Here is a 21,954-nt window from a genome sequence, read left to right on the forward strand (position 1 = left end):
TTGATAACAAGCACTCACAAAAAAGCGTTCACTTCGATTTGTAGATTAAAATGAGTGTTTCATAAATCCTTTGTAAAATGCTCAAAATCAGAAACAGCTCTAATATTAATATTATTTCATTGAACTAAATACGTTCTTGTTTGATTTTAGGTAATCTTTTTTCATTTTTTCTTTGAATCTTTGAAATAGTTTTCCATAACATAGCATACCCAATGAGTACTGAAGTTGTACTACTTATAATCCAAAATATTAATGTTCCTAACACGTAAAAGAAATAATAATATTTAACCAAGTAATATCTAAATCCAGTCCATTTTATTTCAAACCATGCGAAACTTTCATTATCATCTATTATATAATTTTGAATATTATTTAATAATAATTTATTGTAATCAAATTCCGTACTGGTTCCAACTAGATTTAAAATTTTATTGTTTTCTTGATTTAACTTATCACCCATTATCTCGAAAATATCTAATTCAATTTCATTATTTTTTTGAAAGTTTATTATATTTGAAGGTATATAATTTTTAAAACCATATGGAATAAATTGATTCTTATTTGAATAAACGGAAACTGGATCACAATCTAATATAAATGAATTTTTCAAAGTTGAATTGAAAATATAGTCTATTTTATTTATACATTTTGTATGTTGTAAATTTTTTGAACAGTATAAGTTCAATTTTATTTTGAAAATATATGGAGATTTATCATCAAATTTAAAATTTTCAAAATTTGAAGTACTTATTAAATTTGAAATTAAAATATTGTCATTTTCCTGATTGTAATTATCAAAAATATTATTATTATGTATTTCATTAAATTTCAAATTAATAAAAGGTGAATTTGATATAGGAATTAAAGTATTATAATATTTATTATATGTAATAAAACTTATTGGTAAAATTATGAAAATGGAAGATAATATAGTAGTAGTTATATATAGCCAATTTCGTGTTAGTTTTAATGGTAAGTAAATTCCAAATATTTGAAAATATTTATTCATTGAATCATTACTTGGTAAAAAATTTATAAATGGGAAAAATTTATAAATTAAATATGCTAATATACTTGTGATAATCAATTTGAATGGGTTAAATAAATGAATGTATTTGATACTAATAATTAGATCTCAGGAAATGAATGAATCAATTGAAGGTAGTTGTATAAAAGTATTACTCGTGTTGTTAATATATTTAATGAATTTATAAAGTAAATAAATAAATTATATTTTTGATCTCCATTTTAATATAATTTAGCCGCTTTTGTATAATTAGAAAAATAAGAATAGAGTGTGAAAAAATTAAGAAATTCTATTTAAGTACTAACCATAAAATACAACTAGTTATTTATTGTTATTAACCACAACTTCAAATCTCCTTGATGCTATCGTATAGGACAAAAGGATATAATGGTTATGGTATTCAATATTCACCTTTCTTTGATAATAAATTAGCAGTAGCAACAGCAGCAAATTATGGATTAGTTGGAAATGGTAGACTATATATTTTAAATATTGAACCAAATGGTTCTATAATTGATCAAATATCATGGGAAACTCAAGATGGATTGTTTGATTTATCATGGAGTGAAATTCATGAGAATCAATGCGTTGTTGCAAGTGGTGATGGTACTATAAAATTATTTGACATAACGGTTCCTAATTTCCCAATAATGCAATGGAAAGAACATCAAAGAGAAGTATTTTCTATAAATTGGAATTTAGTTGATAAAACTAATTTCATAACTGCAAGTTGGGATGGTACTATAAAAATTTGGTCACATCAAAGGCAAGAATCAATGTTAACTTTAAATCCTGGTGGAGTAGATCATACTACGAAAGTACAACCAAATACATCACAACAACTACCTCCATTACTGCATCAACAACAACATCAACTAAATCAACAACAAACAAGTACATCAAATTGTATATATTCAGCACAATTTTCACCACATTCACCATCAACAGTTGTATCATGTACAGGTGCATCACAAATTCAAATTTGGGATATACGATCACCACAACCTTTACAATTACATTTTGTATCACATAATGGATTAGAAACGTTATCAGTAGATTGGAATAAATATAAATCAACTATAATAGCTTCTGGCGGAACTGATAAATCAATAAGAATATGGGATTTAAGAATGATATCAAAATTAGATCAACCAATACCACAAAAACCAATGCCATCACATCATAAATTTGGTCCTTCCCCATTAAATGAATTTTTAGGTCATGAATTTGCAGTTAGAAAAGTTCAATGGTCACCTCATGATTCTAAAGAATTAATGAGTACTTCTTATGATATGACATCAAGAATTTGGAGAGATGAAAGTAATGAAAGAGCAAGATTTTTAAGTAGTAGAGGTGGTGGTCAAAGTAAAATATTTGGTGATCATAGAGAATTTGTTATTGGTTGTGATTATAGTTTATGGGGTGAACCTGGTTGGTGTGCAACTACTGGATGGGATGAAATGGTTTATATATGGGATTCAAAAAGACTATAACAGTTTTAAAAATTTAATAGAAGATAGTAGTTGGAATTCTTTTTAGCATTAATGGCATGAATGTATTACTAGATTTAATGGAGTAAGAATTATAAATTTGCGATATCTGAATAAGGAGAATTTCAATTCTGAAAATATGGGGTTTGCATATTTTTTTGGGTGCTCTCCAAAAGTAAGAAAACTTATCATAGTAACAGATTTATTCGGACTTTTAATATAGTTTTGTGAAAAGAGCAAAGAGAAGAAATTCAGAAGTGCGTTTAGCCAGTCAAATATAATCAAACGTTTACTATTTATAGTAAATTTTTAAAGTTAGGTTGATCAAAAACGTCTCTATCTTGTTGATCCCTCTATTGTATTTAATAAAATTAAACGTATATGTTTAAAGAATTTTATTATAATTACTAAAAAAAGATAATTTTGATTTTGTGTATTCTATTTGGTAGCACCCTTCTATTATAATAATAATACTGAGATTTCTTAAATAGTTTAAATTAAAAACAATCAAAAGTTTAAAATTTAATTTATTCTGCATAAAATAATAATTAATATTCTTAATTAGGTAATTTTCAAATATAATAAATTTAATACATGATTTAATACTGAAACAAGATTAATAAAATATATGATTAATGATGGATGATAGATGATACTAAGTTCATAATTCTTGTAACTTATATATTGTTTCAAGATTGTCATATCTTTGGCTTAAATTTTTTTGGAAAAACCATATAATTAATTTTCATTCAAATTAATTAATTATCTACTATATTTATAATTAAATTATGTCAATATCAACTACCTTAAATCTACCATATACTTTTAAAATTGATCCAAAAGTAACTAAAAATTCAGTACAAACTTATTATGAAACTTCTATTGGATTATGGAGAAATCATTTTAATGAAACAAATGGGGAGACATATAATATAATGGATAATTTAACTGTTTTACAAGCAAAATGTAATCAATTAAACCAATTATCAAATAATAGAAATAATCACATTGAATTAATAAATCCACTGATGCAAAATCAAATGATCAATATTATAATAAATGGTGATTCACAATATCAAACTGATATCAAATCTCAAATTTTATACAATTTCAACTCAATTATTTCCAAAACAATAACAATTGATAATTCTGAGTTTTTATTAATAAATGAGAAATTTATAAATCAAATGAATAAATTATGTGAAAGATACCAAGTTGAAGTTATTTTAAATAATGATAAATTATCATTTGATAACACAACTAAATCGGAAATTGCTTATTCATTACATATGATTGGAAATCAAGATAATGTTACAATTTCTGAAACATCATTAAAAATATTGATTGATCTGTATTTATCTAACTACAACATTGATTCATTTCAAATTCCATTGAGTTTAATTCCGTTAATTGGTGGAACAAATTTAAATAATTTTAAAAAAATTGCAAAACAAACAAATTCAATTATTTATATACCTGATTTATTACCAAATTTATATAATTCTGAAATTTTAACCAATAATTATGATATGTCAATTTGGATAACTTCAAAAAATTTAATTGATTTACTGTTAACTAAAACAATATTGGAAAAATTAAATAACAATAAAGTTTCATTAATTACTAAAAAAATTACAATGAATCAATCTAAAATTGATTTAATTATAATGAATAATCAAAAAGAACTTATCAATTTAATGTTGAAACATGGTACTTTCATGCAGTTTCCAAGTTTAGGTGAATCAAATAACTCAACTATCATAGTTCAAGGTAGTAAAGTTGAAACAATTGACGAATGTATAACTGAATTATGTTTAATTGCGGCTCAGTATTATACAATCACTGGAATAACAACTCATCAACAAGAAATTATTCAAATGTGTCAATATACTAAAACCTGTACTGTTACCACTAAAGACACTTCATTCAAAATTATTGGTCATAATAAGGAAATTAAACAATTACTTAACAAACTTGCACAATTTTCAACAAATTTAAATATACAATTAGAATTAACTAATGATCAAAAAGAATTTATAAGTGGTAAAAAAAATGGTAAATTAATAAAAATTTTAAATCAATTGAATAATATTCCAACAATTTATTTCACTCCTTATAATGAATTTAGTTTTAATATTGATATAAATACCTCATCAACTTATATTTTACCACAAGCTATTGAATTAATAGAATTGGAATTACCATCAGAATTAAAATTTAACATTCCTGAAGTATTCCATAAATCTATAATTGGTAATGGAGGTTCAATGATTCAATCAATAATGAAAAAATACAATGTATTTATTAAACTTTCATCAATCACTGCTGATGTTTCATCAAATTTAAATTTTTGTTTCCAAAGAAATTCAAATGTATTGATAAAATGTCCAAGAAAAAATATGTCAAATATTCCATTAGTCAAAAATGAAATTGATAATTTAGTTTCAAAATATTGTATTAACGAGGTACAACAACAAAATGTTACTTTATACTACAACATCAAGTTTCAAATTTTAAAAAATCAATATTTATCATTACTTAGCAATAACAAATTAAATTTAATTAATAATTTAGAATCTGAATATAATTCATTTATAGATTTCCCAAATTCAATTGATAATTTTGATTCAAATGTTTTAGAGTTCAACATTAAAGGATCAGAATTGAAAATTAAAAATTGTGCAAAAGCATTACAAGATTTATTACCACAATGTTATGAATTCAAATTCACTTCAAGTTTCAACAAATTTAATGAAGTATTTGGTATTAATAATCAAGAAGATTTTAAAAATCATATTTTAATACCATTTAAATTATTATTAGGCTACGATTTAATAGTCAATGAACATCCAATTGACAGTGGTTTATCATATCATCAAATTATATTATCCTATTACGACAATGAACCGATCACAAAATTAAATAACGCAATTGAATCATTAACTTATTGGTTAAGAAACAAAGGGTTTTCAGTAATAGAAATGTCAAACTACATATTCAATTCAATTTTAAACACATCATTATCATCACCAATTAAAATCCAAAGATTTACATCAAATTTAAATCAACAATCAATGCCATTACAATTAATCACAAATTTGAACAACGGATCTCCTATAAAAAACCAAGTCAATTTAGAAAGTTGTGGTTCAAATTCAGCAACAAAACATTATATCGTATCACCATCAAGACAACAATTGATGATGTCTTCTCCAATTAAAAATTACCAACAATCATATTATTCTAATGTATCACAACCTTCATCCCCACAAAAACAATTTTATTACAATTCTTCTTCACCAAGTACTGTTGATCAGTCATTTTTTAATTCACCTTCAAAATATCATCATCATCACTATTACCAAAACCAACAACAATTTTTAAATTCTCCTGTTAAATTAAAACCTTTTGATTATAATCAACAAGGAGTTAATAATTTTGTTTATAATGTTTAATGAGATTATGTATTTTTTACGTTGTATAGTATTACTAACTATTTATTAATGAGATATCGAATTATACCCATAGAATATAATTTTGTAGTCCTCACTTAATCTAGCATTTCTAGAAATTGTCTGAAAATGAGTCGTTTTTGGCTAAGAGATTTGAAGTTAAAAGTTGAGATTTGAAGTTAAAAATATGTGTGTTATAAAATCGTTATAAATAAAGAAAAAAGTTTCTTGTAACAATACAATTTTCTAGTTTAACAGGCTTCGAATTGAAAGATTGTGTTTGGACTTTTGTTAATTGCTTGAAAACGGATCTTGGAACTCGAGATATGTTTCCATAAAATAAGCTGAGATCTGAATAATTCTATTCTCAAAAAGAAGCACTTTATTCCTCGGCAGATTTGTAAAATAAGAAATAATTATGTTTCTCTTTGTAAAAATAGAATTTGTGTTTTCGGAGTTTTAGGTAAAATGCAGTTACAAAATATAATCGGATATTTTTGGAAATAATGTTATTAAATCGTTGCATTTTCTCTGAAAGAACTTGAAAGAAAAGCATGTATAAGCCACGAAAGATAATGTATCTAATTTTGCATAGCTCTATAATTGGCTCAAGTACTATTTTCAAGTAATCAATCACTATCGCTGATCTCAAAGTATCATTAGTATAGTACAATAAATATGAAACGTAAAAAAACCCAACAAGATTTTAAAATTTTGGTAGCATTATTTACCCATAAAAGCAATTTCCGAGCGCGATGCATCAAAACTTAAATTTTCAAGTTATTGCAAAATAAAATTAAACATCTTTAATTAAATAATTCTTATTATTTATGCAAGCATAATTATACATTTTTCTATACTCGATTAATAGAACACAAAATGTTTTAGATAAATTATATTTATAAATAATCAAATATTCATCACAAAAAAATTGAAAGTAATTTTCCATTTACTCATAAAGATACCATAAATATTCCATCAAAATGTTAATTAAATTTGGTTTACCAAACGTTGATGTTTGGAGTACATGGCCAAAATTAGATACTCCACTTCCACCAAGTCCTTTTCAAAATGAATTCTTAACAAAATTATATGAAATTAGTATGCATGGTTCAACACCATTAACAATTGCAATAATTTATTTCACTTCGGTTCATTATTTTAATAATGTTATTAAAAATAAACAAATTAAAAAATCATTACAATTGGAATCAGAATCTAAAAAAGATAATAAGCCAATACCGAAAAGATTACCAGCTGTTCCATCATCAATTTCTAAAACTTCCCTTTTCAAAGTTTTTGTTATTTTACATAATATATTTTTATGTGTATATTCAATATGGACTTTTATTGGAATGACAGCAACAATAGGTTCAATAATGAATAATTTTAAATTTGAATTAATTCCATCATTTTTTAAATCAACTAAAATAGAAAATTACAATTTAAAAAATCTTGAATTATTTTTCCAATCTGTTTGTGATTCCAAAAATGGATTATTTTCAAGATACTTTACCAAATCCCAAGGTTTACATAATTTAGAAATTTTGGGATTTTGGTTTTATATTTCTAAATTTTATGAAGTTATTGATACTATTATAATTTTATTAAAAGGTAGACCATCTTCATTGTTACAAAGTTATCATCATGCAGGTGCAATGTTGTGTATGTGGTCAGGTGTAAGATTTCAATCACCACCAATTTGGATATTCGTCGTTTTCAACTCATTTATTCATTCATTAATGTATTTTTATTTCACTTTATCATGTTTACATATAAGAGTTCCAACAGTTTTTAAAAAAATTTTAACTTCAATGCAAATTACTCAATTTGTAGTGGGTGGGTCGATAGCGGTCTTACATGCTTGTGTTTGGATAGTTGATACTAATCATATTGTTTCAAAAGATCATTTAAAATTGATGAATTGTATAAGTTCTCCTGATCAAGCTTTACCTCTTTTAATTAATATTGCTTATTTAACTCCATTAACTGCATTATTTGGTGCTTTTTATATTGAAAGTTATTTCAAAAAGAATAAATAAAACTGGGGTATTGAAACTTCAATTGCAGAACAAGCATTATCATGTCAAAAAAATTGTATCAAGTTTACTGGTTAATTTATCACAAAAATATATCACGCTTGGTAGAAAGTATACCGATATTTATTTAGTAGACAATGATAAAACAAAATAGAGAAGCAATTGGCAAATTTCATAGGTTTGTGCATAGATCAATAAATTTATTTAGACTAATACGTATATATATAATAGTAATTATTGAATACTGAACAGACAACTCTTTTTAACTCTGGATTTTAAATCTGAAGGGTCTACTACAAAAATAAACATAATATGTCAAGAATTAAAATAATATGACAATAAACCCCAAGATTTTAATCACAAAATTACTACACAATACAATTCTATTTAAAGCAAACTAAGAGATTAATTTACTTTGTCAATCTTAATAATGAATTAATATACGAATATTTATTTTAAGACACTATTTATTTCACTGTCTCGATTAATTATCAACATAAAATTATAAAGTGTCATATTGAGTTTACATATACCAAAACATTAAAACATTCCTTTAAATTTCGTACAAATAGTCTTGGAATAAATTACAATTTCCAAAATATTCATTTAAAAGATAATAATTATTTACATATATATATACAAATATAACCAATGAATAAACATAATGTCATATAATCCCCTTCTGAATAATAATCAAGACCCATTCAGTGATAATATACTAACAATTGAACAACCAATTGCAATACATCGAGATCCATTTGAAGAAGAAACTATAGTTGATCACAATTCTTCAAATGATGAATCACCACCACAAAATTTACTTGATTTAAATGGTAATAAAAATGGAAAGACTGGTAGTTCGAGTTCTGATGGACATAATGAATTACAATCTGAAGATGATGATGAATTCGATCCAATACAATTTAAACAATCAGAAGATAATGAACAAGAAGATATTGATGAATTTAATAGAAGTTCAACTGATGATTATGATGATGATACTGATGATTTTGGTAATCATTACAATTTAAATTTTAATAATAAACAATATACTTCACAACTAAGTTTTAAGGGGAATAAATTAGTTTATTTTACATCGGCTTTTGTTAGTTTATTTGTTAGTTTATTTGGATATGAACAAGGTGTATGTAGTGGAATTTTAGCATTTGATACTTTTAATAGATATTTTCATGATCCAAGTGCTGCTACTATTGGTGTTGTTATATCTATATTGGAAATTGGTGCAATGATAAGTTCAATTTTAGTTGCTAAAATATCTGATGGATTTGGAAGAAAAAGAACTATTTTGTTGGGAACTTTTATTTTTATGATTGGTGGAACTTTACAATCTTTTTGTCCTAATATGTTTGTATTTGCAATAGGAAGAGTATTTAGTGGTATTGGTGTTGGGATTTTATCCACTATTGTACCATCATATCAATGTGAAATTAGTCCGAGTGAAGAAAGAGGGAAATTAGTATGTGGAGAATTTACAGGTAATATAAGTGGATACGCTTTAAGTGTTTGGGTAGATTATTTTTGTTATTTTATTCAAGATATTAAAGATACTAGATCAAAACCTCATTCATTTTTAGCTAATTTAAGTTGGAGATTACCTTTATTTATTCAAGTTGTGTTAGCGTTTGTTTTATTTATTGGTGGATTTTTCATTGTTGAAAGTCCTCGTTGGTTATTAGATAATGATATGGATCAACAAGGGTTTAATGTATTAAGTTTATTATATGATTCTCATAAATCTACAAATAAACCTAAAATTGAATTTTTTATGATTAAAAATTCTATATTAAAAGAGAGGAAATTAACCCCCAAATCTGAAAGAACATGGAAACATTTATTTATGAATTATAAAAGAAGAATATTTGTTGCTTGTTCTTCATTAATTTTTGCTCAATTTAATGGTATTAATATTATTTCATATTATGCACCTATGGTATTTTTAGAAGCTGGGTTTAATCAATCTGGTGCTTTACTAATGACTGGTATTAATGGGATAATTTATTTATTATCTACTATACCACCTTGGTTCTTAGTTGATAAATGGGGTAGGAGACCAATATTAGTTACAAGTGGATTAGCAATGGGGGTATGTTTAGTTTTAGTTTCTGTTTTCATGCTTTTAAATAAAAGTTATACACCAATACTAGTTGCAATATTAGTTATTATATATAATGCATCATTTGGATTTGGATTTGGACCAATTCCATTTTTATTATCAGGAGAATCATATCCATTATCAGTTAGATCAAAAGGTGTCAGTCTTGCAGTTTCATGTAATTGGTTAAGTAATTTTATAGTTGGATTATTTGCACCAATTATGAGACAAAATATTAAATGGGCAATGTATTTATTCCCAGCTGGATCATGTATAATTAGTGTAATTTGTGTTATACTATTTTACCCCGAGACTAAAGGTATAGAATTAGAACAAATTGATGAAATTTTTAATGATTTTTATTCAATAAATCCTATAAATAGAGCAATGGGATCTTTCAAAAAAATCTTATTAAGAAGAAGGAAATTTAAATCTAAGAATAAGAAAAATAAAATAAAAGATAAACAAAGTAGAAGATTACATTCAAAATATAATAGATTAGATGGTGATGATAATTTAGTGCATGAAAGTAAAGATGATTTATTTTTAGATAGACATCATGGTATAAGAAGTGATGATGTTGAATTACAAGCATTAAATGATTTAGATTATGAGCAGGCTTCATAAATAACGTATAGAAAAGGTATTTAATAAAAAATGATTTGACTTTTAGCTTAATTAAAACTTTGAATGTTTTGACTTAATGCCAAATATCGGCTGTTCTGTACTCGTTGTAGTTAATATCTAGACTTTTTGCTAATTAATAATTTTTTGCAGCCAAATCAAGTAAAATATTAGCATTTTCTACACAAAATCGATATTGAGTACTCAAAATTTTAATATATACAACCGTAATTAGACAATAGTTTGCTAGTGTATGAATTTGAATATGATTAATAATGTCTCATGATGGAAAGAGAGTACTTTTACACCCTAAATTCATCTGCTTCTAAAAATAAACTTCTAATTACATTTTTTCACAAATAATTAATTTTTAGATCAAAAACTTTTAGCCCAGAATTAGCCTAAAACAAGTCTTTCGATTTGAGTTACTTTTTCCATATATTCGGCATTTGTTCATATTACGATTTATCCTTATTTTTTGTCTGGTTTGGCAATTTTTTGGTAAAAGGGATTTCAAGGATCAAGTAAAAAACTAATTGATGATCTTATTTAATTTAGTAAACGCTACAAACGTCTAAATCTAGAATGGTTCATCAATTACAATAAACGTGAACAGCATTGTAGTGTCACGAAGCTTTTTTTTAATTTTTAACAATTAAATAGTAAGACAATCCCAGAAAAAAAATTCGTGACAATGTTTTATAAATGTACTTAATCATTCATCATCGTACGCACACATCCGCTCTAAACAATTCTTCGCAGACAAAACTTCTTCTGCATTAAACTGAATAATCTGGAGCTATTGTCTAGCACTTAATAAAAAAAGAAAAATTTTTTCTATTATTTAACAGATCCAAATATTACCAAATTTAGAAATTATACCCGTTTAAACCTCAAAATTTTTTTTCTTACGAAATGTCTATTGCATCGTAGTACGAATTCCATCATCGAACGGATTTTCTGATTCGGTTGGTTCCGCTAAGTCTATTAGGACAAATTTTTCCTTTCGAAACAGTTGCTGTCTACGTGTAAAATTTGAAGGATTGATGATACATTTGGGGGATCTCACGCTTTTTAGAGATAAGAAATTGTATACAGTGAGTATTGCTAGATTCACTTGCTGAAAATGTCACGAATACGAAAAGCTCAAAATATAATGTACTTTTAATTTTTGAGCCATTAAAACGGATGTTGAAATATTAAGAATTTGTTTGTTTGTCGCAAATCGTAATATTTAACTTTAAATATAAATTTCAGGTCGGATTTTTTTATTTTTATCACTGTGCACAATTCCGGAATTCCAAAATTGTATTATAGAATCTAAGTTAAGTTGTTAGGATGGAAAAACATGTTGAGTAATATCAACAAAGTCAAATGAAAGACTTTTACTCCTTTCGACTGTTGACCATAAGGCACGAGTAGCAGTACAATACTCTCATAATCCTCAACTATTTTAGTCGAATTAAATAATAAGTATACAAGAGGTTTTGATATTTTTTCAGTGTTTTGAAATTCTTATCTATTAAACATAATATTTAGAAAGCAAATTTAAACAATAGAAAAAAAAATAAAAAATGCCATATAAATCTATGGAGTAATTAACTAATATTAATACAATAAAATAATAATGTAATATACGTCAAAATATATCTTTAAATGTATAATTGATTAAATGATTAAGTATTAGAATACGAACGTTTGTAGATTATTTCTTTTTAATTTTCATATTAATAATAACTAACAAACACATATTACCATTTATACTAACCTGTTAAATTTGATTTTTTTGAATAAAAATTTCGATTAAATAAAAACAACATAACGTAATATTAAAGATGATATGGTAACTAAGTGAAACTCTCTTGCTAATCTTATTAAAAGAAGGAATTTAGCGAGAATCTTTTTATGTTCACTCATATAATTAATCCCATCTCAAGCAAAATAATAAATAAACATGACACTATTTTCAGGTAATAAAAAGATTATTTATCAATTATAGTTTATAGATTGAAAAGATATATTATTTGTTTCTTTTCGAAGTTTAAGTCAAATTGTATTTTCTTGATAAGGAAGGTAACATTTTTCAATATTACATTAAACAATTGGGTTATGTATAAATTTATCAACAATCTATTTAAAAGAAACTTATTAAGGTTATTGTATTCCATTAGTTATATTTTTTAGTAATTCAATTTAATTTATTTGTTGTAGACGATTATTACATTCTTTAATTATTATTTTTCTTAACTTTTTTTATGATGGATTTTTGAATTTGTTGATAAACTTAAGAAAATTAAACTAACTATTGTTGATCTAGATTAAATCTCTTTTTTATAATTATAATAATAAATTATACTTTAATCCTTAGTTAATGTTATATACTAATTAAAATAATCTATAAATTTAAATGGCAATTAAAATAAATTATTATATTATTTTTATTTTTAGTAATACATCTACAATATCAAATATTAAGCGTAAATACATTAAATGTATATCACACAAAATATTTTCAATGTTACACTAAATAAAATTAGAAATCGTTTAATATTTTAATATTGAAATTTATATATAATAATCAAATAAAATTCCATCTATATATTTTATTCAAATATATATTTTTACAACCAATTTATCAAATTATCGTCTACTTTTTTTTGTTTTAGAATTACTAAGAGAATATTTTCATTTTCATCATTTATTTGTCATTTGGATATAACCTAATCAGATTTTAATCACGTTTTCCAATATATTCGTTTTTTTTTCTTATCTTTAAAATATTTTTACCACATTCATCAATAAAGTTTACTTTCAATTTACTTATCAAAAAAAGGCTAAAGTTTAAAAAGACAAACACGTATTAGCATTTACAATAAGTCATTTATTTACATTATCTATATTAATATCAATTGTATTTTATACTATCACCTATTAATTTTATCAAATTCCCAGTATAATGTCTATATAATAACTTATTAATCATAATATAATTTAATATATTCAAAAATGGCTATAAATATGGAATTTGAACAATCTTTTAATCAAGATAATATTATAATGATATTATCAAATAATAATAACAATATAAATAATAATACTCACTATCAAAATTTTAAACCTACAATAAGTAATAATAAAGGTCATAATGACAACCACTCATTCACCAAAGATTCAGCAAATGAACCAAGACCTATATCCCCAAATTCAAAACCATCAAGAAAACAATTAAGAAAAACTTCATCATTGGTTGTATTACAAGAAACCAAAACTCATCCATTAAATAATAATACTAATACCAAAAATAATATACAATCAAATGAAGATATATTAGATGATGATTGTTCAAGTGATTGTGAATGTAATTATTCAGATGATCAATCTTCAGCATCTGATGAAGTTTCATATAATTCTTATTCCTCATCTCCAATAAAATCTTCACAATCGTTCTTAGATTACAATAACAATAATAGAAACTATACATGTTCAATTTACAAAAGTGATGAATTCGAAGATTCAAATAATATATCAATGTCTGTATCATCATCAATATCATCATTAATTACAACTCCTATATCATTTAATGAATCTATATCTTCTTTATCAACTTCACCTACTATAGTTTCAATTAATAATTCTACAAGATCTTCATCAATACCATCATCATATAGTACTTCTCCAATTTCAACAAAAAATTTACCACGATCATCATTAACAAGTTTTGCATCACAATCAATTTCTTTATCAACTGTTTCTTCACAAATTTCAATAAGATCATCACCACCAAATAATTCTTTAACATCATCAACAGATTCATTATATAGTATACTAAGAAATTCGAAATCTAAAGATGAAACCACCAAATCAAAATTTACAAAATCATTAGTTTCAAATTTAACTACATCAGTTCAAAATTTAAAAAATTCAACAAAAGATAAATTAATAAGTTTTATATCTGATTCACCAAGATTAACTGATGATAAATTACCATTTCATAAACAACAAAAGGAGGAATCAAAAGAAATAGAAGAACCGGTACATCAATCCTCAGAGGAATTAATCACATTCAGTGAAGTTGAACATGAACATGATACGATTTTACCAGAAAATGCCACCGCCATCAATAACAATAACACAGTAACAAGAACAATTTTCAAAAATAGAGATCAAAGAATCAACTCACAATTTTTAAGATTATACGCGTATGATTATAATTCAAGAATAAACACAAGAACATTACCAAATTCACTAACTCAAGAAGATTTATATTCAATGATACGAAAAAATCCAAATTTGAAAAAGTTTCATCAAATTCATAACATCTACAAAATTTCAAATTTATCTCGTGAGAAATTATGGAACTCGGTAGTTCTAAAACCAAGATTAGACGACTCACCACAAGAATTCATTGACTCAGAAAATTATATTTTCATAACTTCTAATTTGACATCTAAAGATAATCACAAAAACGCTGGCGTTTTAAATCGTTCAATAACAAGAAAACAAGGTAAATATTTACCATGGGATTTAAAACCAAGTATTAAACCTTGTGGTATATTAAAAGGTGGTAAATGGGAATTTAATGGTAAAGCTCCTAATTCTGGAGTTACAAAAACTCAATATACTGTTAAAGGGTGGTGTAATTCAAGATGGGTTGATTGTAGTTAAAAAATAAAAACACAAAAATCAAAATTCAAAGGAACAAAATTCAAAATATAAAAACTGTACTAGAACTACTCAGTGGTTCAATTATTTATTATTTATTCATATACTCAACTTTTCAGTTCAAATTAATTATTATAATTACAAAACATCAAAAAACTTAATTAATTGCTATGATGTTTTAAGTGGGCAGATTTTAGGTTATTTTTTATATAGAAATTTAATATTGATTTATTTTTTAATAAAGAACGATATTCTCTTCCTCTTTCTCATTTGCCTTAATGTATCGAATATTAAAAGTTCTTAAATGATGCAGTTTTATCTTCTATTCAACGGTTTTTGCTTTGTGTAGTTGTTACACCAGGGAGATCTTCAATTTGTACTCGATCTCATTAAAAACACAAAACAAAAATTCGTTTTCTCTTGCTCAATTCATTTGATGAAAAATTGGAGCTAATGTCGTGAAAAGCATTTGTCTTATAATATTTTTTTAACCAACGTCAAAAAAAATGGTCACATGATAGTTAGGGCTTTAAACACACCAAAAAACTTGTAATGCTACCATATCACGCACTAACAAAATGTTTAATATCATCAAAAACTAATTTTTCAGTTTTTCACATAGAGAATAAAGCTTAGTAACTGACTACAATAATAACCAAAAAATGGCTCCAAAAGGTAAAAAAGTAGCACCAGCTCCATTTGCTTCCAAATCCAAAACCTTTCAAACCAACAAAAACCCATTATTAGCATCAACTCCAAAGAATTTTGGTATCGGACAATCAATTCAACCAAAAAGAAATTTATCAAGATTTGTAAAATGGCCAGAATATGTTAGATTACAAAGACAAAAAAAAATCTTGTCTTTGAGATTAAAAGTTCCACCATCAATTGCTCAATTTAATAATACTTTAGATAAAAACACTGCTGCTCAAACTTTTAAATTATTTAATAAATATAGACCAGAAACCACTAGTGAAAAAAAAGAAAGATTAACTAAAGAAGCATCTGCAATTGCTGAAGGTAAAAGTGCAAAAGATGTTAGTGAAAAACCATTAGTTGTTAAATATGGTTTAAATCATGTTGTTTCATTAATTGAAAATAAAAAAGCTAAATTAGTTTTAATTGCAAATGATGTTGATCCAATTGAATTAGTTATCTTTTTACCTGCTTTATGTAAAAAAATGGGTGTACCATATGCTGTAGTAAAAGGTAAAGCAAGATTAGGTACTTTAGTTCATCAAAAAACTTCTGCTGTTGCTGCTTTAACTGAAGTTTCTTCAGCTGATGAATCAGAATTATCTAAATTAATTTCAACTATAAATGCAAACTACTTGGAAAAATATGAAGAAAATAAAAAACATTGGGGTGGTGGTATTATGGGTTCAAAAGCTAATGATAAAATTGCTAAAAAGGAAAAAGCTATTGCTAATGCTGCTTCTTCAACTGGTAATTAAGTAAATTTAGTAACCTTATAATTGTATATTAATTAATATCGAACATTTTTTAATTCATAGTAACTACTGAATAAAGTCTCGACTTATCAGTAATTCAAAAAACTCTAGGCATCAGTGCTCTTTCTTGATGTTTTCAAATTTGCGTCAAAATCGCGGTAATACTTATATATTGTTTCACTACTATGACACAAAATGATTGTCAAAAACTGGTTGCAAATTTTGTATAAATTATACAGAATAGTAATCAAGAATCAATAAAATTCATTTATATATTATAGAAAAAAAAAAAATCAAGTATATACAAATATTCACAAATATAATCTTACTTAACATTAAACATTTGATCAAAAGGTAAATCAGCAAAAAAATCAAATGATCCATTTTCTTCAAATCCAAAACCACCATTAGGTAAAGCAGTAAATCCTACACCACCATTGAAACTATTAGTTACACTATTAATTCCACCATTAGTGTTTCCATTAAATTGACTTTGATCAAAAGAAGTATATGGAGTTGAACCAGTTTGCCAATTTGTTGGAAATGGTGAATAGTTTCTACCACTACCATAAATGTCATTAAATTGAGGAGTTTGTGGGAATTGATTTGATGGATGCTGTTGTTGTTGCTGTTGCTGTAGAGGTTGTTGTTGTTGTTGTGATAATGGTTGTTGAGGTTGTAAATTTGCAGCTGCTGGGTTCTCTTGAGAATTTTGTGGGATTTGTTGTTGTTGTTGTTGTTGTAACATTTGTAACCAAATTTTATCAATTTCTTGATTTGTTGCAACATCTAATCCAAATTCATTTGTATATGTTCTTGCATCAGTAATTGAAATATCTGAATTTGGAGTTAATTTATTTAATGAATTTGAGGTAGTGGATCCTGATCCTGTTGATGATACACTATTTTGATGTTTATATTGTTTGTATGTAACATCTTTACAAAATTCGTTACCCAAAAGACCATCTTTACCTAATATTTTTAATGCCTTTTCACACATTACGACAATTTCTTCAATTTGAATTGTTGAGAAATCTGGTAATTTTAAAGTTGTTTTATTATCAACAAATTGATCTTTATAAAAATCCATAGTTGTTATAATTTTTAGTAAATAAGTATGTGACTTAGTTAATTTCCATGCATAAAAATATCTTGAACTTAATTTTGAAACGGCCGCAATTGAGACTTCTGCACATCTTGTTAAACAACTTGAAAATTTACATAACTCTTTATAATATTCATAATATTGAGTATCTGAATAACATCTTTTTTCATGATCAGGTTTTGATTTCAATCCATAAATTGATAAATTAACTCTAATAATTAATGCAAAATAAACTTGATTTAATTTATGAATAATTTGTTGTAATTTAGGGTTGATAAACATATCACAAATAACTTCTGAATTACCCATTAATTCAAAATAATGAGGCATTAAATCGATTGCTGCAATTTTTAAAATTTTTTTCAAATAAAAAAAAGCTAATCCAACATCTTTATGTTCATAATGTAAAAAAATATGAAAATAAATTGAAACAAAAAATGATTTTAAAGATATATAAAATTTTGCTTTAAAATTTCTTTCAAATATATGAGATCCTGGAGTTATAACTAATAAATTTTTTAAAGATGAAAAATTCTCTCCCATTGAAACTTCAAATTCACTTATTAAATTACAAATTTCACTGACTTTTGATGATCCTGCGATACATAAAACCCTTTTCAAAATAGCTCGTAACTTTTCATATAACTTTAAACTCTTTGGGAAAAATACATCAGTTATTTTCTTATCCAATTCGTAATCTATAACATTTGAATTTTCTTTATTACTAAATGGTATTTTTGTATCAAAACTATCAGGATCAACCAACATTGGACTTCCAAATGCATAAGCTTGATGTAAATCACCAAGTACTAAAACATGCCATATCTTTCTACCTAAATGATTCATCCTTTGATTTTGTAATATTCCTGGAAATTTTTCTGGTTCTCTATTTAAACCTAATGAATAAGCCATTTGAATTAAAAGTGCTGAAAATGCATTTGTATCTGATCCATCTCCATCATCACCATCCTCTGGTGCAAACATATAATAAAATCTTATATAAAATGCTAACTGTAATACTGGCATTGAAGTTCTTCTTAAAATATCAAATTGATATAAACAAAAAGTTGCAAGATTTATGGATATTATACTTATTGGATTTTGCATTAAATATTTAATATCTTGAGCTTTTTCAGATGGATCATTTGTAGTTAATCTTTCTTCATTCACTTGTAATTTATTTGAAAATAATGATAAATAAGTTATTCTCATAACAATTAATAACACTCCAACAATTGCTAAATCTAATCTTTTTTCAATTTTGAGGTTTTCGATAGGTTTTTCTTCATATGATCTTGGGCCAATAATTTTAATAACAGAATCCAAAAAATCTTGTTCATCTAAAAATGGCATGAAAGGATAACAATAAGTGAAAAACCTATCAATTAATTTCCAAATGACTTTTTTTGCTGGAAAAACTTGACGAATTCTATCAATTAATTGAAATTCACAACTAAATTGACCTTCATATAATGACATTTCTAATGGTAATGTATCTTTGTTTATTTTCTTTTTCAATTTTTCCTTTAATAAATCATAAGGTACAACATCGCTATAACCATTTGATTCTAACATTCGTTTTTTAAAACCACCTTCAGATTCATCACTTTCGTTAGTTACAATAATTGTATTTTCTTGATTTATTTCAGCATTTGCTGGACATATAGCTAAATCTTGAGTACTTTCTTTCTGTTTACCAACGTGTTTCCATAACAAACTCAAAACTTCATCTCTTCTCATCATTGAGGACCAAGCAAATGGTCCATAATTTATACGTTTATAATCTTTACAAAACACTGATGAATAATTTTCAAAAAAATTTATAGTTTCAGTATCATTTAAATATGGATTAATACCATCCATAGAATCATTTGAATTTGAATTTATCGGTGGATTATTTAATGGAGATGGCTTATTTGAGTTACTACTTATTGATGATTCATAAGGCGAGTAATATTCCTTAAGAGTTATAGGGGGTAATTGAACCGGTGGAGATCTTACTCGTGTATCTGATAAATTATATGATGTGGTATATTGAGATGGTTGAGATTGAGTACTTCCAAGTGTTGAAGCTCCGGGACTCCATGAATGAGAGACATTTGAAGATGGAGGTGGTAAGACTGGCGAAGGTACTGAATATAAAGTTTGTTGAGATATGTTATTAAAATTTCTTGAGTTTTGATTGTTGTGACTAGTTGGTGTTTGTTGATTTGAATTTGATTGTGATTGATGTAATTTTGATTCCATACTTTCAATTCTTTGCTTTAGAAATTTTAATTCTTCTAATGCTACTTGATCTTCATTCGCGGTAGTTGTTGAAGAAGAAGAAGATACTTTTGATTTTTTAGACTCATTACTATTAATACTCAGATTTGAATTTCTTTTGGATCCAATAAGTTTATTATTGTTTTGTTCTTGTAAGTTTTGATTGCCTTGTATGTAAGGTGGAGTTATTTGTTGATTTGCAAATTTTATTGGTTGCCTTGCACTTTGTTCATATGGTTGTATATTGTTTTGAGTTTTGTTTGATTGATCATTGGTTTTTGGACATTCATCATCATAAGTACAGACCACCTTTTTTCTAGATTTAATACAATTTGAACAAGGTAATTGACGATCACATTTAATTTTTCTTGACTTACAATTTGTACAAACAAGACTTGGTCTATTACGTTTTCTACTTGGTTGATTAGTTTGTTTTGATTTTTGATCTGATTGCTGCTGTTGTTGTTGTTGAGGTTGTGGTGGTGTTAGTTGAGGTATGGTTGACATTTTTGATTGTTGATTATATGATGTTATTTATAAAAGTATTAAATAATAATTTGGTTGCAAGATTAAAATATATTTTAAAATAATAATTTTATTTACCTTGAAAAATTAGTTGAGTGATAAAAAGAAGTTTTCAATATTGTAAATTAACAATGCTTTTATTTAAAATTATTCAATATATAACTACCATCAATTCAATCCTTTCATTCAAAAATGAGATTTCAAATTTAGAAAATAATATCCTTTAATGCTCTTTTCTTTTTAATATCTTTTTTTAATATCTCCTAATAATATTTTACTACACTTTTTTAAAAATTTAAAGTTTGAACGGCAAAAACAAAGAAGGGAATCAAAAACTCGGAGATATGAATAAACTGATAATAATTCGGAATTTAATTTTTTTCAATATAAATCATAAGTTTATAAAAAATTAATTGTAATATTATTAATTGTAATCTTAGTAAAGAATTCTAATAATTGATGATGAATTACAAATCATTATATATATAGGCAAAAGTAATGATGTTTAAAGTATTGAAAAAAAAAAGTTTAAATAGAAATAAATTAAGGGTTTTTTTTTGAAGAACAAAGTCTTTCTGATACTATATTATAGTACAATTATTATATAAATCTTCTCAAATATTTAAACTTAGTTTTTTTCCAAGAATTTAGTTTCTTTCTATCCATTAAATGATAATATACATATAATAAAAATTAGAATTAGTAGAAGTGTTTCACATTTATTAAAATTGAAATTTAATACAAAGTATAATTTTGATGTGGTATGTCGTGAACCTCTAGATCACGTCACGACTTTATAAGATTAAAATATTGTTAAATATGTCAATATTATTATTTCCACCTGAAAAGTCTTTAAAATATACATCCAATTCAATTTATTGACATAAAAGCTTTTAACAGTAAAACTTCCATCTGTTGAGAATTTCTGGTTTTATTTTCTGCCATACTTAAACTTTTTCAGATTCATTGGTTTTCGATTGATAAATAGAAATTAATAAAAATCAATATTGAATTTTTAATATTTCAACTTCACATACTAAAAATTCAACTCTCTATTCTAAAATTGACGTTTTGGTTGCTGATTATCTTTTGATTCTATCATAGTTTAGTAGAAATGAAATATTCGATATCTAATTATAATTATTTATTTTAGCGTTAATTTTCAAAAATAAGATACTATATATAAAGTTGAGATCAATTC

At 25.1% G+C, this 21,954-nt stretch overlaps 8 protein-coding genes across 8 annotated transcripts; 6 read left to right on the forward strand and 2 right to left on the reverse strand. All coding sequences in view use genetic code 12, as the record gives it.

Annotated features, from left to right (window-relative positions):
- Positions 1-124: 124 nt before the first annotated feature.
- On the reverse strand, positions 125-1,009 carry KGF54_003523 (uncharacterized protein; the record flags this gene model as incomplete). The annotated part of the gene is made up of 1 exon (XM_051764121.1): positions 125-1,009. The coding sequence occupies one exon, from the start codon at positions 1,007-1,009 to the stop codon at positions 125-127; it is 885 nt and encodes a 294-aa protein (XP_051619583.1).
- A 377-nt stretch (positions 1,010-1,386) lies between these two features.
- PEX7 (Pex7p) lies at positions 1,387-2,520 on the forward strand (the record flags this gene model as incomplete). The annotated part of the gene is made up of 1 exon (XM_051764122.1): positions 1,387-2,520. The coding sequence occupies one exon, from the start codon at positions 1,387-1,389 to the stop codon at positions 2,518-2,520; it is 1,134 nt and encodes a 377-aa protein (XP_051619584.1).
- A 785-nt stretch (positions 2,521-3,305) lies between these two features.
- Positions 3,306-5,972, forward strand: KGF54_003525 (uncharacterized protein; the record flags this gene model as incomplete). The annotated part of the gene is made up of 1 exon (XM_051764123.1): positions 3,306-5,972. The coding sequence occupies one exon, from the start codon at positions 3,306-3,308 to the stop codon at positions 5,970-5,972; it is 2,667 nt and encodes an 888-aa protein (XP_051619585.1).
- Positions 5,973-6,952: 980 nt separating this feature from the next.
- On the forward strand, positions 6,953-8,011 carry KGF54_003526 (uncharacterized protein; the record flags this gene model as incomplete). Its single annotated transcript, XM_051764124.1, has 1 exon — positions 6,953-8,011. The coding sequence occupies one exon, from the start codon at positions 6,953-6,955 to the stop codon at positions 8,009-8,011; it is 1,059 nt and encodes a 352-aa protein (XP_051619586.1).
- A 661-nt stretch (positions 8,012-8,672) lies between these two features.
- Positions 8,673-10,748, forward strand: HGT5 (Hgt5p; the record flags this gene model as incomplete). The annotated part of the gene is made up of 1 exon (XM_051764125.1): positions 8,673-10,748. The coding sequence occupies one exon, from the start codon at positions 8,673-8,675 to the stop codon at positions 10,746-10,748; it is 2,076 nt and encodes a 691-aa protein (XP_051619587.1).
- A 3,003-nt stretch (positions 10,749-13,751) lies between these two features.
- Positions 13,752-15,410, forward strand: KGF54_003528 (uncharacterized protein; the record flags this gene model as incomplete). The annotated part of the gene is made up of 1 exon (XM_051764126.1): positions 13,752-15,410. The coding sequence occupies one exon, from the start codon at positions 13,752-13,754 to the stop codon at positions 15,408-15,410; it is 1,659 nt and encodes a 552-aa protein (XP_051619588.1).
- Positions 15,411-16,069: 659 nt separating this feature from the next.
- On the forward strand, positions 16,070-16,861 carry RPL8B (60S ribosomal protein eL8; the record flags this gene model as incomplete). Its single annotated transcript, XM_051764127.1, has 1 exon — positions 16,070-16,861. One exon carries the CDS (start codon positions 16,070-16,072, stop codon positions 16,859-16,861), a length of 792 nt encoding a protein of 263 aa, XP_051619589.1.
- A 322-nt stretch (positions 16,862-17,183) lies between these two features.
- MRR1 (Mrr1p) lies at positions 17,184-20,735 on the reverse strand (the record flags this gene model as incomplete). Its single annotated transcript, XM_051764129.1, has 1 exon — positions 17,184-20,735. One exon carries the CDS (start codon positions 20,733-20,735, stop codon positions 17,184-17,186), a length of 3,552 nt encoding a protein of 1,183 aa, XP_051619590.1.
- Positions 20,736-21,954: the final 1,219 nt, after the last annotated feature.

This window comes from Candida jiufengensis (assembly GCF_024610255.1).
Source record: "Candida jiufengensis strain CBS 10846 chromosome Unknown scaffold2, whole genome shotgun sequence".
NCBI classification, from domain to species: Eukaryota; Fungi; Ascomycota; class Pichiomycetes; order Serinales; family Debaryomycetaceae; genus Lodderomyces; species Lodderomyces jiufengensis.